Below are 19,238 nucleotides of genomic sequence, written 5' to 3'. Positions count from 1 at the left end.
ATAATCTGTTTAACTCAATGTAGTGGCATAAACTGCCAGCTGAGTAAATATATATTAATAGACTGCTTGAAGACCTTTTTTTAAAAAAAATTGAAATTTTCAGGCTTTAAGTTTTTATGTATCAAGAAGTTATGTTTCACGAAAGGAGTTAAATACTCACGGTTTCTTGGGATTTCTCCTTGACATCGTAGACCGTTAGCTTCACCCGCGTCGCCTCATAAATGGGATAGCCCGGTGGGAAAGTAACGCCAGTCAGAAACACTGGATCTCTTGTTCCCTGTGTGCCACAAGCAAACAAGCCTGTCTCAGTAAGCTAACAGCTGTGCACAGAGTAGCATAGAAAGAAATGACAGATGAATGTACCAAAAAATAAAAAGGAAGTTTTAAAAGCTGCAACTCAGTAAAAAGCAACTAAATCAGAGAAAGCCACTCAGTATTAACAACATTACCTCTAGTCTTTATAGACTCACGATCACCCTGAAACCCATCATTACTCAAGCAGCAGCTTACCATGTGTTTGGCAGTGCCCTCAAATGACTTTGTCCCCATTTGTCATTTGTGTCAGTGTTCCTTTAAATACACTTTATGCTAATAATGATATGTTTGGAACAAATCCACTTCCTTCTTTATTGTAACTGTGGTAATAATTTGGTCACTGTGGAGCTAATATCAGCACTCAGATTAGATACTGCAGCACTGTTAAGCCCCCGCTATACTCACGTGGAATGTTGATTTTATAATTCTAATTGTACCCACTGAGCCTCTGCTTGTTGCTGGCGCAACTGTCATTCTAATTTTAAACCCCGCAGGAGAAAGGTTTAGCTTTGTAGTTAAAGGTTTAGGTCAATTTTAAAAGTGCTTTTTCCTGGCAGATCAGTAAATGGAATATGAGATCTCATTGGGGGAAAAAAAACTCCAGACATGTGACCATTGGGACGTTTACCAGACCAATATTTTGGTTTCAGCTTCATCTTATCCGAAACCAAACGCTGACATATTATAAAACATTTGCTCTAGCAGGCTTTCTCATTTACTCTCACCTAACTATATCAAAAAGCTTTTGGGGAGGCTAGTGAGTTTTTACTCTATTTAGATGATATGCCAGATACAACTTTTACGTAACATGCAAATGAGGTCAAATTCACAAAATGAACTTTCAAGTTTTCAAACCATCCATGAGTTAGTTACATGAAGTCTCATCCATCACATTTAAAGTAAATATTTTTACATTGAATAAAGGTTGAGATTCCACTTAGAACCATTTGATTTTTAAAAAGGTTTCTTTGAAATTTACGTTAGATTTTTGTTCTACCAATTTTGTCTCTTCCCCTCTTCCTTACCTTCCTAGGGTACAGTTCCACAGGGCAGTGGCACCTCCTGGTACCTCACCTGAACGGCTATTGTTTATGTGTAAATGCTGACAGTGAGTTTCAGTAGACTGCTCAACCAAAGGGGAAAGTCACAGCTGAGCCCAACCTTCTTCTCACCTGACATCCACACACGCGTTTTCCAGTAGGGATCGCTGGATATCCATCAGGAGAGGGAATCCTGGCCAATGTCTCCCTTCCCTAACCCAAGGGTACTGTAGCCATCAGCTAACAAAGCATAGACTGGGGATTGAACCTGGATGCTTCCTTGTCTATATGATCCAGTTACTTACTACATTAACCAGCTGAAACATTAGGAGGAACCAACAGTTAAATGTTAACCGAGATTAATTCTGCAACCACCATTTTCATATCCTAGTTATACTGTAAATATGCATTCGTGAGTGTACTATTTCTTTACAGTGTTTCATATTCAAGCTTTTATTTATTTTCTTTCGATGGTGTTACCTTTCCACTTAGATCTCTGCCTAGTCTCACACATCCTTTCTTCAGCAGAGAAAATAGACAATGAAGCCACACATTACATATCCATGTCAGCTGGCAGGAAACACACTTTGTAAGGAATGCAGAAACTCATTTTTATTCAACAGTATGGGAATTACTGAAGGATGCAAGTTGTTTTTTTGCAATTTTCTCCTCTCTCCCCACCCACATTCCCTTAGTATTTACCTGTCCACCATTAATTCAAGCAGAAATATTTGTTTCACCCCTTTCCCCAATGTTCTCCCCTTACCCTTCCTCTCCAAATATTGATAACTCTTGATGGAATACAGGTCCACTGGCACTGTCAGCCATTGGGTGCCTCACCTAAGTGATTATTCCTTCTGTGCTTATATAGTAAGTGTTGGCAGGCTATTCCACCGTGGAGGACAGCGGACATCACTGTTGAGCCTGATCCTGTGCTCATCTTTTTTTTTTACACACATCTTCTTTCTAGCAGAGATCACCTTAAGTGATCAAGGGCAGAAACTGGGGTGGTCTTTTGCCTTTCTTAGTCCAGAGATGCTAAGATGTGGAGATGCCGGTGATGGACTGGGGTGGACAAATGTAAGGAGTCTTACAACATCAGGTTATAGTCCAACAGTTTTAAAACTGTTGGACTATAACCTGGTGTTGTAAGACTCCTTACAGAGATGCTAAGACCAACAATAGTGTCCTTACCAATAACTGTCCCAAGATCAGCTAAATCAATAGAGACCTTGGGCAATTTGGAACATTTCTGATCTGCAAGAGCTCAGTGCCACACCAACATCTATATTACAAAGATGGTTAATTGGATTTAACGGAAGTAACAGCCCAGCCTCTTTATAACCATCTGAGAGAATAGAGGAAAAGGATTCTAATTTTATATTATACTTGGATGTACATGCATACATACCTTGCTCTAGCATTAAGCTAAACAAGACTTTGTGCATAATTACAGATAATACGAACACTGTTTACTTTTACATCATCTATAAATTATAAGACACCTTGCAGCTAAACACAGCACATCACAGTAAATATCAGTATTTACATTTCATCAGCAGCAAACAATGAATATATTATATTCCAAGCTGTCATTTATTCACACTGAATACCAATTCTACCAAAAGCAGCACTGCGCAGAGAATGAGCCACATTTCTAGAAGCATGAACAGAAGGCTATCGGCAACACATTACCCTGTCACAGTGTAGTCTTGCTGCAGAAAATGTAAGTGGGCCTCACTGCTGTGTGAAGTTTGAAAAGCTTACAAGGGGTCTGGCTGGCTTTACATTAAGAGTCGGAGATACAGTAAAGCATGCTATTTTCAGCCCAATTGTAGCCTAGCAGTCTGCCAATTTATGACAGATTTCTTACAACAGCTTCTCCCGGTCATTAGGAGCTAATGCATTTACAAAAAACTTTTACAGACCTGCACTATGGCGACTCTTGCTTTCGGTTTCCCTCCCACAGAGTTCCGATGGTCTGCTTAATACCACATTAATACTAAGACCCAACACCATAAGTCATGTGGGTGGATCAAGTGCAATGGTTGTGGAACAGCTCCTTTACTATAATTTAATTTCAATATTCACTTGCTTATGCACACAAAAGCTGCCTTTGTATGTTCACAAATTTTGAATTTTTTTCATGTGGGAGGGGGGAGCTGCTGTGATTTATTACACGACAGCCAGAATAGATGGCTGGTATTATGAAGCAGATGTAGCAGCTGGTATGGGTTGGATGCCTACGGTTTATATTGGTGTGCATCCAAATTAGTAGTAAGATGAATTCTACCTCAGTTTGATCTGTTTAAACCTGACATAGATTTGGCATGTATAAATACAACATTTATACTGATAAATGGAGATTGAATTTGGGGTCTGATCCAACCTCTAAACATCAACATAAAGAGAGCATTTCGTGCCCTGGTAAATATACCTTGACAAAGCACTGTTTCCAATATCAGTTGTAAACAATTTTACAACACCAAGTTATAGTCCAACAAATTTATTTTAAATTCCACAAGCTTTCGGAGGCTTCCTCCTTCGTCAGGTGAACGGTATGGAAATGACATTTTCGAATCCTTCGCATTTGAAAATCACAGAACAATGCCTGGTGATTACTGCCCGTTGCCAAGGCAATCACAGTGAGCAGACAGAAAGGTGTCACCTAAAAAGGCCACCGAATATACAAACCCCCAAAAAAAAGAGAGAGAGAGAAGGAAGACAGTCAATGACCCGTTATATTAAAAACAGATAACATTTGTTCGCTGGTGGGGTTACGTGTAGTGTGACATGAACCCAAGATCCCGGTTGAGGCCGTCCTCATGGGTGTGGAACTTGGCTATCAATTTCTGCTCGACGATTTTGCGTTGTCGTGTGTCTCGAAGGCCGCCTTGGAGTATGCTTACCCGAAGGTCGGTGGCTGAATGTCCATGACTGCTGAAGTGTTCCCCGACAGGGAGAGAACCCTCCTGTTTGGCGATTGTTGCGCGGTGTCCGTTCATCCGTTGTCGCAGCGTCTGCATGGTCTCGCCAATGTACCATGCTCTGGGGCATCCTTTCCTGCAACGTATGAGGTAGACAACGTTGGCCGAGTCACAGGAGTATGAACCGTGCACCTGGTGGGTGGTGTCCTCTCGTGTGATGGTGGTATCTGTGTCGATGATCTGGCATGTCTTGCAAAGGTTACCGTGGCAGGGTTGTGCGGTGTCGTGGACGCTGTTCTCCTGAAGGCTGGGTAATTTGCTGCGAACGATGGTTTGTTTGAGGTTGGGTGGCTGTTTGAAGGCGAGTAGTGGAGGTGTGGGGATGGCCATAGCGAGGTGTTCGTCTTCATTGATGACATGTTGAAGGCTGCGGAGAACATGGCGTAGTTTCTCCGCTCCGGGGAAGTACTGGACGACGAAGGGTACTCTGTTGGTTGCGTCCCGTGTTAGTCTTCTGAGGAGGTCTACGCGATTTTTCGCTGTGGCCCGTCGGAACTGTCGATCGATGAGTCGAGCATCATATCCCGTTCTTACTAGGGCGTCTTTCAGCGTCTGTCGGTGTCCATCGCGTTCCTCCTCGTCTGAGCAGACCCTGTGTATTCGCAGGGCCTGTCCATAGGGGATGGCCTCTTTGACGTGGTTAGGGTGGAAGCTGGAAAAGTGGAGCATCGTGAGGTTGTCCGTGGGCTTGCGGTAGAGTGAGGTGCTGAGGTGCCCGTCTTTGATGGAGATTCGTGTGTCCAAGAAAGAAACTGATTCTGAGGAGTAGTCCATGGTGAGCTTGATGGTGGGATGGAACTTGTTGATGTTATCGTGTAGTCTCTTTAGTGATTCCTCACCGTGGGTCCATAGAAAGAAAATGTCGTTGATGTATCTGGTGTATAGTGTTGGTTGGAGGTCCTGTGCAGTGAAGAAGTCCTGCTCGAACTTGTGCATGAAAATGTTGGCGTATTGGGGTGCGAATTTGGTCCCCATGGCTGTTCCGTGTGTTTGGGTAAAGAACTGGTTATTGAAGGTGAAGACATTGTGATCCAGGATGAAGCGGATGAGTTGTAGGAGGGCATCAAGGGCATCCTGAAACCCATCGTGCAGGGAACCCCCAGCTTCTGTCGCGACACTACAGACTTTCTACAAAAACTCAGTACCCACGGACCTGTTGAACCAGGAACACTTCTCACCACGATTGACGTCTCGGCACTCTACACCAATATCCCCCACGATGACTGCATCGCTGCGACAGCATCAATACTCAACACCAACAACAGCCAATCTCCGGACGCCATCCTACAACTCATCCACTTCATCCCTCCCCCATCCCCATTGACAGAGTTAGATGGAAGTTTCTTTTGACTGTCTCATTAACAGTTTCACATTTTTAGAATAGAATTATTGATCCTTCACTTTTTTAGATTGATGTTATAAGTGTGTCAAAGGACAAAAAGCACACTTGTGAATTACTCCAAAGTAGCTGCAACACAAAGAAATTTATATCGCCTGGCTGAAGTCGAAAAATGTCTCCAGTACAATACCATAAATGAAATGGATTAAAAGGGGAAGGAAAGTCAAGGGGAAGTACATTTTTTTTTTAAAAAGCATTTCTTCTTTTTAAAGAAGAATATGATATCCATAACTTAAGTTTCTTCATTTAAAAAATGGCTGTTCCTTATCAGCATAAAGATACTGGAGTATGATTTCTTTCTCTCTCTGCCACGCCACTCAAGTAACATCAATTATGGGGAGGCATGAATTCCGAACGACCTGAGAGCCTCAGGAAACCATATAAGTTTACTAAGGGATTGTTGCTGGGTGCACAAGGCCCATGCCACGGAAACAGGCGGTGAAAGCGTCTTTCTAAGGCCAATGTAAAGCCAGCTTTTGTTGAAGAGAGCGTTGGGTGTCACAGCGAAAGGGTGGACTTCCTTGTTGCTAGGAATAAGGCCATGATGTGGAGATGCCGGTGATGGACTGGGGTGGACAAATGTAAGGAGTCTTACAACACCAGGTTATAGTCCAACAGTTTTATTTGAAATCACAAGCTTTCGGAGGCTTCCTCCGAAAACCTGTAATTTCAAATGAAACTGTTGGACTATAACCTGGTGTTGTAAGACTAGGAATAAGAGCAGCACAAGCCTGTGAGTTGCATGGGTTTCTTACTGATTAACTTGTTGATATTAATAACTGGTCCTACTCACCAGCAAATTGCCTCATATAAAACATGTAGATTTGTTTTCCTTATTAATGTGTTTGAAAGCGAACTTGACAAAATGCTCTTTACTGCATGTGTCTAGTCATGCCAAGTTAACATTTGAAACAATTATTTTTCCCCCTTGGAGAATTACTCTCATTATGATTTATTGGACTTCTTCCTGGAATGTTCAGCAAAGTTTCCATTTTATCAATATTAATTTCAATGTTGCCTTTAAGTCCATTTAATTGTTGCCAGTAAGTTCAATAATACTCGTAGCTATTTACAGTTGCTCAGTAAGAAAACATTTATCTCATTATATATAGCAAACAACAGAATGAACAAAAAAAATGCTTATACCAACCTGCATCAAACCCATGCTTATCAGTGCCTGTGCTGCATAGGTCAGAGCTAAATTGAGACACATAGGGCTATAAATTTAGTTGCATAGCGCCCGTTTTGTAGGGGCTACGTGGCCTCCTAAGGTCCCAAAATGGCGTCTGGAATGTGTGCGTACATTTCTAGCGTGATGCGCACCGGATGCCAGCTTGGTAAAGGTGCTTGCGCAGATAACGAACGCCAGTACCATGTAAAGTAAGGAGAATATGTCTTAGATCAGTATGCAACGTTGATTTAAAGGGATAGATACCATTTTGGCACACAACGCTCCAGCCAACGTGTTGTATTAACCACGAACAGCTGAACATGTGGAGGGCCTCCCCCCTCCCCCCCCCACCAACGCTATTTAAAGGGACTGTGCAGGATTTATAGATTAGTTTCTGGATTATTGCTTCTGGCTGCTGATGCATTTGTACCTGTTTTTGGAGGTCTCCTATACTTGAATACCAGGACTGGGGGACATAGACTAAAATTTAGAGCCAGAACTTGCAGGAGTGAAGTTAGGAAGCACTTCTACACGCAAAGGATGGTAGAAGTTTGGAACGCTCTTCTGCAAACGGCAGTTGATGCAAGCTCAATTGTTAATTTTAAATCTGAGATTGATAGATTTTTGTTAACCAAGGGTATTAAGGGGTATGGGGCTAAGGCGGGTATATGGGGTTAGGTCACAGATCAACCATGATCTCACTGAATGGCGGAACAGGCTCAAGGGGCTAAATGCCACTGCCACTTGCTGCCTCCTGTTATGCGCCACCTTCTCCAGCGAGAAAGTGGGATGTGTGTCAGTGAGTGTCCTGCAGGATGTTTGGGTGATGCGGCTGTCATGGTTGCAATGCTGCCAGTGTGTGTGACCTTTGAGTTGTGTGTGTACGGCTTGCAACAGTGGTAATGTGTGAGGGTGAGAGGAAGTATCTGATTGGAAGAGTTGAGTGCTGATTGAAAGAGTTTGTTGGTAGGTGGCTGATGGGGGGTGTAGTGCATGAAGCAGTGGATGCAGCTAGTGGTGCAGTTGGTAGGAGACGCCACTTGACAGTTGATCTCGTTCACTTTGACTACTCGTGTCAAAGCATTGAACTTCTTCCTGCACTGCATCCATGTTCATGGTGCTATGCGCCTGGCATTGACTTCATCCCCTACTGCCTCCCACTGCTTCAGGAGCATATGTCTGGAGGGCCTCTTGCCCCCCCCTATGGATATAGGATGCCCCTCCTTCTGTCCACCTCTTGCACCAAGGCCCCTAGTGCATCAGCAGAGGACCTTCGTGCACGCTCTCTCGCAGGCCTGATAAAAATTCAGATTGGCGAGGTCGGCCATGCAGATTGGAGGATGTGGGGTTTAGTAGTGCGCAACCTTTATTCAATGTTTTAACATAACTCATCAGTTGTAAACATAGGGACAGGACCTGCATCTGTGTTTTATGTGTGCAATATCTGACCTCCATTCAGACTCCATGCGGACCCGTATCTTATATTTTGCACATAAGGTGTGCTGGCTGCTATTAAGAGGTGCAGGCTGCCTTTAAGAGGTGCAGGCTGCCTTTAAGAGGTGCGAGGCATTCACGCGATATCAGGCCCCCCCTGCTGGTGAGAAGCCTCATTTCCTGTTGTCATATTTTCGTCGCGCTTTTATGTCAACTTTCTACCATTATAAATTCCTATGTATACATTTACAATAGCTTTTGGCTCTGTAAACTTATCACGCTGTAATTGCACAACCTATCCACCGAATGAGTGAATTTTCCCCACAAAATGTCTCCTGAAAATTTTAGATCCCCCCATTCTTTCCTCCTTAATTGAAATTTTTAACGTCCAAAATAAAGTTGTTACCGTGCAGGATTCTTTGGTCATTTCCCCGTGGGAAAGACTTGGAAACAAGTCTTTACTAGAATGGAACCAGGGATGAGGGACTTCAGTTATGTGGAGAGAATGGAGAAGCTGGAGTTGTCCACCTTACAACAGAGAAGGTTAAGGGGAGATTTGATAGAGGGGTTCAAAATCATGAAGGGTTTTGACAGAATAAATAAGGAGAAACTGTTTCGAGTGGCAGAGGGTTGGTAAACAGAGGATACAGATATGAGGTGACTGGCAAAAGAGCCGGAGACGACATGAGGAAACATTTTTTTAATGCACCGAGTTGTAATGATCTGAAATGCACTGCCTGAGAGGGTGGTAGAAGCAGATTCAATAGTAACTTTCAAAAGGGAATTAGATAAATACTTGAAGGGGAAAAAAATACAGGGCTATGGAGAAAGAGCAGGTGATTGGGACTAATCATTTAGCTCTTTCAAAGAGCCGGCAAAGGCATGATGGGCCAAATGTCCTCCTCCCGTGCAGTACCTACAATGATACCATGATTTTAAAATGTATTCTGTGCAAGAGTTGTCTAAAATGTCTTAGCAGCTAAGGATAGCCCCATGCTGAGTTGTGATTCCGTAAACAAATCAATAGTAATTAATATGTGGAACAGGAAGTGGTTTATTTGGCAAGATTTGGCTTTTCATTACCAATGTCTGGTCAGTCAGAAAGACATCTAGCACCTTGGTGTTGGCAGACTCTTATGATCTTTGTGGGTTAGAATGTGAGGTTTTTAAAAATATTAGGACACAGACACCAAAAAGTTATTTAAGCCCCAGAAGTCAACTGCACATGGTGACACCACTATTCCCAGCCAGAATGGAGATGATTGGGTAACTCCCCTGTCAATCACACCTAGAGACTGCAATGCTGCGAGTGACTGGGATTGATTTTTTGTGAATGGGTAAGGGGCGTGATGCAATCAAGGACTGGGAAGTGGAAGCACGAGTGATTGGGAGAGGGGATGGGAAGGGAGCTGCTGGAGACCACATTTTCCCTGCAACCCCCACCGTAAATGCTACCTGCAGCTATTGGTGGATCCTATCCCCGTCACACCACATATGTCACCCACCCAAAAGGAAAGAAGAAAATATAGAGAGAAAGGAAGTTAGGAAAAGAAGATGAAGGAAACGAACTTATATTTATATAGCTCCTTTTATGTTCTCAGAACATCATAAAATGCTTCACAGTCAGTGATTTATTTTTGAAGTGTAGGCAATCACAGCAGCCAATTTGTTCACAGCAAGGAATAAACAACTAGCTAATCTGTTTTGTGGTGTTGGTTGAGAGATAAATGGTGGCTTGGACATCAGAGGCTTCAGTTTAACTTCTCATCTGAAAGAGGGCACCCCCAGCAATGCAGCACTCATGCAGTATTGCACTGAAGCAATAGTGTACTCAGATCCAGGAATAGGGCTTGAACCCATGTACTTCCTGATTCTAAGGTAAGAGTGCTATCACTGAGCCAACCTGACATTTAAAAAGAAAAAGAGAGACACCGAAGGAGGAGAGGAGAAAGGGCACCAAGAATCATCAATACAAAGACAGCAGAGACAGATAACAGAGAGACCATATTCTCCAACTTAGCGAGCGGAACTTTCAACTTTCACAGGGGTGTAAAACTGGCGATATTGAATCGGTGCCCATTTTCCAAATAAAATTACTGAGGAATCCACATAAGCAGAGTTTTTATATGTCCAATATAGATTGCACATTCTCTCTCTCTCTCTCTCGTGGACATGCGCCACTTATTAAATCCAGAGAACTCAGATGCAGGTTGGTTTAGGGATTCCCAAAGAGCACAGGTGTACTACTGAAACTTAACCAGCTAAATCCCTCAGCTTAACAGCACAAAGGACTGACAACCTTCTTGCTACTTGTCCAGCTCTCATCACCCAACTCATTACGGCATTGACTTGTAGGATTATCTAGAGCCAAGTGGGGAAAATCCTAGCCCCCAATAACAGGTCTATCCCTCCAGGTTCCATCAATGAAAGAGAGCAACTGGTCAATCATCATCAGTACTTTGGAGTGTCACACACTTGCTTGGCTCAGATATCAGTTCATCAGGTCTGCCACAGAGAATTGGGACTTGGTTCCAATCTCCCAATTTATCATCATTAAAACAATTGTTCCTATATAAAAACTCATTTTTATAAAATCTCAGTCAGAGGGCCAGAGAATGGAGCCTAATTTAAAAAAAAACTGTTACCAAAAACAGGACGGGGCCAGGGAGCTAATTCTAATTTAAAACAAAATGCTGCCAAGCAGTGGAGTCTGTGAACTAGGTCAGGCAGCAAGCAAGGTGGACAATTTAAAAATAAATCGGCAGCTAGCAGCAGGCCGAGTGTTGGAGAAACAGGAGAGGGGAAACTTTTTTTAAAAAATTATCAAATTTAAAACATAAAACTTACCTAAAAATGTAAGTTGAATCTTGCCACACTGCCACCTAATGGCCAGAGGCCTGCAACTACATGTGGTAGGCAACTGTTGACAAATACAATTATCATTACAAATGTTTCAAAGTCAAACGTTGACATAAAAGCATTACTGAAAATAGTGATAACAGGACATAAGGTTTATTGCCATATGCAAGATTTTTAAGATACATATGTATGTAAAAAATCAAACTGGTGAGCCTTTAGAAGTGCATGTGGTAATCAAGGTCGGTCAGCATGGATTTGTTAAAGGCAAGTTGTGCTTGAGAAATTTAATAGAGTTTAATAGATGAGATGATTGGATTAATCAAATGAATGCAGCAGATGCTGTGTCTTTGAATTTTCAGAAGGCATTCAATAAGGTATCTCGCAGGGCATTTTTACAAAAATTTAGGCATTGGGGACAAGAGGAAATGTAGCAGCATGAATAGAAAGTTGGTTGACCAACAGATAAATGAGTGTTGCTCAGATTGGGAAAGGATCAGAAGTCATGTACCTCGGGTCAGTGCTGGGTCCACATTTCTTTGGACTTGCGCACAGCAAACACGATTTTGAAATTTGCTGATGACACAAAAGTAAGGGGTTTGGCAAACAACAAGGGGGACTGTAAAAGACTTCAAGTGGACATGGATGGGTTAGCAGAATGGGGAGACAGGGGGCAGATGTAATTTAATGTGGAGGTGTCTGGCAGTACATTTTGGAAGGAAATACAAGGAATAGGTATGCTCAATGGAAAGACAGTGAAGGGTGCAGATGAACAGGGAAACCAAGGTGCTCAAATACATAATTCCTTGAAAGTGAGAGTGCAGGTAGATAAAGCCATAAAAAGTTAACTGTAACCTGATGTTATATCGTTCAATTGTGGTTTGTACTTTCCGATTTTTAAACTAGGACATAAAGTAAAGACAATGAAGTAATGATAAATTTGTTTGCATTGGTTAGGCCCAGTTAGAGTACTGTGTGCAGTTTTGGCTGTTCCGTTATAGAAAGAACATTAATGGCATAGAGAGTGTAGATCAACCATGATAATACCAGAGATGAGAAATTATGAGGTGACACTGGAGATACTGGGACTATTGCCATTGGAACAGAGAAGGCAAAAGGGAGATTTAGTAGATGTTTTTAAAGTTATGAAGGGTTTTGATGAGGTGAATCAGGAAAATACTATGGCCCCGATATTAGAGTGGAGGCGGGAAGGCAGCGGTGAATGGGCGCACGGGTAACCCGACCAATAAAAAATGTCCATTTCCCACGCAATCGCGATTCAATTGGTGCCACTTAATGTGACTTCCGGGTTTGCCGTCCGAAAGCTGCGCAGCGGACGGACTGCACACCCGCATAACAGACTGTCAGCTGGAGGGCCATTTAAAGGGCCATTGCTCCAATGGCTTTTCATGAAGCAAAGACCTAGAAATCACAACGGAGCACCACAGGGGCAAGGCTGCTCCAAAATTCAACGATCCTCACTCCTGGTGCTACTGGATGGGGTGAGGAGGAGGAAGGATCTGTTTTACCCGGCGGACGGGAGGAAGTGGCCTGCCTCTGCTACCAAGGCCTGGCTCGAGGTGGCAGAGGAGGTCACCAGCAGCAGCAGCATTTCCTGCACATGGATCCAGTGCAGGAAGCACTTCAATGACCTAACTAGGTCAGCCAAAGTGAGTACACTTATTGATTCTCCTACATTCTGTCTTCCACATCGCCCCCACCCCCCAATTCATTCTGCACTGCCAATACTACTATATCACATCACTCCTCACACCCACTTAAGGCTCATCCTCAACTTAACTGCTCTTCCTCACCTCCCCATGAGTCACCCCACCACTATCACTCAACCCAACCCTCATCCAATGTGATGGCTCTGTCTCATACTCACCCTCTGACACATCTCTTTCACGGTCAGCCTCACCCAAAGCAATGCATTGATCGGTTGGCCAATTCACCATCACTCACTTACACGTCTGTTCTTTCTCCCCTTCTAGGAGAAGAGAGTGCAAAATGCACCCGAGAGGGCGAGGACCAGAGGGAGGCCACAACAAGTAGTGGTCCTCTCAGATGCGGAGCAGAAGGCACTGGAGATCAGCCGAACTCTCGAGTGCCTGTCCGTCGGGGACGGCAACACTGGCACCCCACAAACGTCTGGTGACACAACTTTAACATTCATCACACACAATATGAATTGATGTTAACATGCCTTGCCATCTTCAGCACCTCAGTATACTCATCGCAACATGACTCATCTATTGCGTTCTGTTCTCTTACAGGGCCTTCAGTGACCGCTGTGACGGCAGAGGGCGATTCCTCAGAGGACCTGCCAGTCTCTGAGGGTGCACCGTCACATCTTAGCAAGTCATTCACCAGCGCAGATACTCACATCTCGGTGGGTCCTAGTCTTCAGTTAGTTGGGTTGGCACCTGGTGAGTTACCACACACGTGAGCACGAGCAGAAACTGGTGGCAGGGACAGCTGTGGAGAGTCTGCGTCAGTGGGAGCACTCCTCTCCAGGCTCTGCTCAGCTGGACGCAGATGCGGAACCCTGGGGACCATCCTTCAAAAGGAGAATGATCGAGGGACAGCAGCACATTTGCAAGGTACTGGAACAGGTGCCATGCGCACTCTCCACAATCGGGCAGAGGATGGAGGAGTCCAACTCCTGCATGAGTGGAATGGTGGCACAGGTACAGGAGGGAATCTCAGATAGTGTCAAGGGGACGTGAGCAACTCTCTGAGATACTGTCACAGGTAAGTGCGGGAATGTCTGCGATGGAGAGAAGGCTAGCCTCCATTGAGCTTCAAGCACGCCTCACAAATTAGCCAATCAGGCCCTGACAATGGCCGTTTGGACTCAGGCTGAATAATATTCTGCTGCCTTATACAGGCAGACAGATACACTAACACTGGCCTTACAAGGCATCACACATGTCCTCCCAACAAAGTGATAGGAGTGATGTGGCCCTGGCCCAGGAGAGGGATGATGCTGAAAGGAGACATGGAAGTGGGGACGCCACTCAAAGCGCTCCCATGTCTCACCCGTTGCCCCCCTCTCAACCAGTACCCAGAATGCTGCCTCCTCTCCAGGTGGCTGAGTCTGCCCCTGCACAGGTGCAGGTGGAACAGTCTTTGGAGGGGCCCTCACAGGCTCCAAAACCCAGAGGGCATAGGGCCAAAGCATCTAAGCAGTCAGGGCATGAACAAGAGCAACCTGCCACTACCTCTGCTGCAGCCACAGGGGAGGAACCATGTAGAAGTAGTCGGAAGAGAAAGGCAAAAGTTTTGTAAGCACGAAGGATATGCACAAGGGTGTTTGACAGTTGCTCATGTTTCTCATTTATATTTGCTTCTTGTTAAAATCACATTAAATATTACGATTGTTACCACTACTGCCACGTCTTGCCATTCTTGAATGGCTTTTGTGATAGGGCCCTTTCAAGAGGTTCACCGTGAACGGCGACACTTGATGCCACCCATTGGGTCACTTTACAGTGGATGTATGTGTCGTTTCAGGACTGTTTTGTGTAGGGAGGGGTGGGGGACTGGTGTGGGCGCTACTCTTTTCAGGTGGTGTGAGGACTGGACTCTTCACACTTTCTGATGTTAGGAGAACCGTTCACATATCAATGACTCCCTGGCCTCACGAGCAGCCAGGTGAGCCACTGCTCTGCCCATGGGTTCCTCCTGCTCCTCCTCCTCCGCCTCAATGTGGGTGGCAGATGTGGATGGGGCCTCCTCAAGCGGTACCCTCTCTGTTGTACCGTGTTTTGCAGGGCACAACAGATGACTATAATGCGTCCCACTCTGTCTGGTACGTATTGAAACACTCCCCCAGAACAATCAAGGCACCTAAATTGCATCTTGAGCAGCCCTATAGCATGCTCAACTGTAGGCCTGGTGGCAACGTGGCTGTCGTTATATCAACGCTGTTGCTCGGTGATGGGGTTCCTCAGAGGTGTCATGAGCCATGTGTGCAGGGGGTGTCCCTTGTCCCCGAGGAGCCAACTCTTAAGGGTGTTTGGTGCGTGGAAGAGGGGCGGGATGTTGGATTCTCTGAGGATGAAGGAATCGTAGCAGCTGCCAGGGAATCTGGCGCACACGTGAAGGATTCTTCTGCAGTGGTCACAAACGAGCTGAGTGTTGATGGAGTGATATCCCTTCCTGTTGATGAACAGTCCTGGCTCATTTGGAGGGGCTCGTATTGCTATATGGGTGCAATTGATTTTACCCTGCACCCGTGGGAAACCAGCCACAGAGTGGAATGCCACTGCCCTCTCCGTCTGGCTGAGGTCATCCATGGGGAAGTTGACGTAATGCGAGGCCCTGCGAAACAAGCCACCGGTGACCTGCCTTATGCACTTGTGTACAGACGACAGAGACCCCGGCGATGTCCCCGGTGGCACCCTGTAATGATCCAGAGGCAACGAGGTGACCCCCCAGTATCCCCAGAATATCCCAGTGATCCCCCAGAGTCCCCAGAATGTCCCAGTGACCCCCCCAGTGTCCCCAGAATGTCCCATTGACCCCCTCAGTGTCCCCAGAATGTCCCAGTGTCCCCTGAATGTCCCAGTGACCCCCCCAGTGTCCCCTGAATGTCCCAGTGATCCCAGAGTAACCCAGACATTACTTTGACAGCGACGGGTAAGGAGATGTTGCTCGGCATGAAGGAGGCTGCAGATGTCTGCGACTACCTAGCGACTGACTCTGAGCCTCCGTATGCACTGCTCTGCAGAGGAAACTGAGCCTCGGTCTGTAGACCCTGTGGCGAGGGTACTGCCTCCTGCGATGTCGCTCTCTCTGTTGTTGCCCTCTGTTCTCTTGTGCAGGTGCCTGTGGCGCAGCACCGTGTTGTGGAGCTCCAAGTGGCGGAGGTGGACGCCCTGCCTGGCGAGGCTGGCGATGTTGCTCGTCCTCGGATGTAGTGGTGAATGCAGCCATGGCGCCCTCCCCCACCCCACCACCACCCCCACCCCCCGCCCCGCCATCCTGACGGCGTGAGTTTGAGGGGGTCCGCAAAGTAGTTAAATATATGTGAACGGAAGAATTTTGAGTGGAAAGTAAGAATTTTCAGTGAAAACACAAAGATCTCGCAGCCAAAACTTTGAAAGAACTGAGTGCCCTGCTGCAATAAATGACCTTTTCTTCCCATCTATCAAAGAAGCATTTGAATGTGCAACTGGCTGCTGGCTGAAACACGACTTGCAACAGGGAGTGTATCCCACAGCACGGGAAACACGCTGGGGATGCTTCAAAATCGCACCCCTGTCTCAATGTGGAGAAAATTAAGTAGTTCAACTACTTAAACTGTTTAAACAACTGTGTCACGTTTCATCCTGCTGGCTTTAATTGCCAGTGGGGCTTCCGCATTCGAGAGGCGCACGCGCACCCAGACGCGTCAGTGCGCAACCCTGAAATCTGCGTGTTAGAGCCGGATTCCAAACCCAATCAGGATTTCCCCGATTTTCGGAGCCCCCACGCCCCCAATGCACCCGCAATTTCCCTGGAAAATTGAGCCCTATGGTTGGGGAGCTAGTGTCAAGGGAACCATCAATTTAACATGGTCACTGAATTACTGAGGTGCGAGGTTAGCAGATTTTCTTTTAAACACGCAAGAGTTGTTACAGCATAGAATGCTTTGTCACAGGGAATGGTTGAGGCATAGACCATTACATCTCTTAAGGGAAAGTGGATAATCATTTGAAACACAGGAAGAGAGCAGGGCAGTGGCATTAATTTTGGATTGTTCTAGAAAACAGCTACCATAGACCTGATGGTACAAACAGCCTCCTGTGATGTAAGCTTCTATAGTTTTTTGTATCCTGCTACAAATTTTCAATTTGTTTTAAAGGAGAAAAATGTTCAGCCTGTGTGTAATTTGATGCCTCCCCACACTACCCACACACAAAACCACTTGGTGTCAGCTCTGAGGGATTACACTCGGTTCAGGCCTTGCATTGGGCGGCAATTTAAATGGGATATTGGTAACAAAGTTCTTATAGTAGGATTTTGAGAAGAATTTGCTTGCATCAGGTTTGCATTGATGGGGGAATTGAATTGTGATCTATATGGTACATAATTTATCACAGTAGTATGCAAAACTGATCTAATGATGTCAACACAAAACGCACATGATTTAAACGTCAGCTCTGCAAACAGAGCTATCTGTTATAAGTCGATTTCTGTCATACTGCACATGAGGACTTGCAGCTGGTGGAGTCGAGAAACGTAAAAAATGACATGGCATCTCAACCAGATTTAGTTGGCACATTCCTTCTCTTGATTAATTGGTGCAGTCCAATTCCATGCAGCAAGATGCATGATGTCATGGGAACTGTAATTTGCTTTTGGCACTAAGTAATCTCACGAGGAAAATTAGAAAAATGTATTCCTCTCTCCCTCCATGAAGGAGTAACTCAACTGCATGAGCAGCCCAGTAATTCCTGGAAAGCTCTCAGTGAGGTTCTATTCTCCAGCAGCTGTGAAGTTTAAGTTTTTATTTGTTTTCTCAATTCAATGTGTTCTCACAAATGCTTCTATTATTTTATAATTACCTCAAAGTTAACTTTTTTTCCTCCCTTCCTGAAGGCATTAAACTCCTTACTGGGTACAGTTCCAAGAATAGTGGTTGTCGTCCAACACCGTGCCCAAGCATCCATTATTCAAGTGTGCACTTTGACACTTAAATTTGGCAGGATATTCAGCTGTTCATCACAGCCAAACTCAACTTTGTCCTTCCCCGGAGGCCATACATGCAGACTTCCATCAGAAGTTGCTGGATGACGCTGATAACAACTGGCTGATTTTTCCCTTCCTGGGACGCTGCAGCCAATTGTAGCTCCCTACCATTGTCTGAGCTGAGATCAATTAATTGAACAGAGTTCCGGGACCTTCCTGGTCTGCATTGCTCAGGAGCAGTGGGGTAAATTTTCCATTTTAGACACCTAAGCTGCACTGCGAGCTTGTGCTCACACAGCTGAAAACAGACGATTCCTTATTTAAAGAGAGTTAGCCTCATTTAATATTCAGGGCAACCTCCCACTGTTTATTGGGCCTTGCACTGGGAGCTTTCCAAAGGGGTAGGGCAGACTATCAGGTATATCATCACTTCTTAAAGGTTACGAGGCTGCAAGTAGGGACAGATATTGTTGGCAGCCTTTCCATAGAATGTACGGGGCGGATCATTTTTGGCAGGCTTTACAAAGGCCATATGGGGCAAAAAAGGAGGTGGCAAAACAATAGCAGAGGCAGAAAATATAATCTGTTGACATGTAATTGAACAGCCCATTGCCTTCGCCGTTTGTTTGATATCTGGTTAAGTGGAGTTGCTACTGTGGGAGGTAGGTACGAAGAGGGTTGTCCTGTTTTGCTTTCAAAGGAAGTTCATTCCCCTCTGCAAAAAAAATGACTTGGGAATAAATACAGAAAATGGCGCACTTTAAGAAAGCTATCAATGTACAGTTCACATCACGTACCAGGTAGATGGCCCAAGTATACATATAGCCAAACATTGCCTGTCAACTTGCCAAACGTTTACTGCTGGCACATGCCAACCTTACAGGGCTTTCATTGCTTATCATGCATTACCATACTCCAGCAGGGCACACATTCAAGTTGCCAATTATAACTGAAACCCTTGACAGGCTGACAGCTTAAAAGGACTTCACATTGAAAATTATTCTAACACAACCTAGTTTATGATGCATGGTTAATTACTGACACAGGATGGGCTGCAGGGTGGCCCCTGGTCTCTCACTGTATGTGCTCCTTCAATTTGTATCTCAAAAAAAACTTAATCTGTTTACATGACAATAAAGCACCTAATCCAAGGGAACAGACCTGAACTGGAGGAAAGCCCAGAAATTACAATCGTTGACTTTTCTGGAGCAGCCCATCCTGGACATCCCTGGCTCTAGGAAGAAGTAGAGGGAGGTAAAGCCAGAGGTCTCCTTTAAGGTCTCCTCATTATATTTTGCACCCCCTCCCCGCTTCTCGTCACTGATACAATGGCACACACACAACCATACCAACATCAC

The 19,238-nt window shown here is 45.0% G+C and overlaps 1 protein-coding gene across 6 annotated transcripts in view; it reads right to left on the bottom strand.

Moving 5' to 3' along the window:
* The window catches only part of inpp4b (inositol polyphosphate-4-phosphatase type II B), a 784,892-nt gene that overhangs the window by 403,683 nt on the left and 361,971 nt on the right, over positions 1 to 19,238 (bottom strand). For all 6 annotated transcript variants that reach the window (XM_067993821.1, XM_067993786.1, XM_067993776.1 and 3 more), the window contains exon 7: positions 161 to 277. In XM_067993821.1, the coding sequence (XP_067849922.1) occupies positions 161 to 277 (117 nt within the window). The remainder of the gene's footprint in view (positions 1 to 160; positions 278 to 19,238) is intronic.

This window comes from Heptranchias perlo, chromosome 1, assembly GCF_035084215.1.
Source record: "Heptranchias perlo isolate sHepPer1 chromosome 1, sHepPer1.hap1, whole genome shotgun sequence".
Classification (NCBI taxonomy): Eukaryota; Metazoa; Chordata; class Chondrichthyes; order Hexanchiformes; family Hexanchidae; genus Heptranchias; species Heptranchias perlo.
Note: the sequence above shows the minus strand (reverse complement) of the source record. Positions and strands in the feature narration are given on the sequence as shown.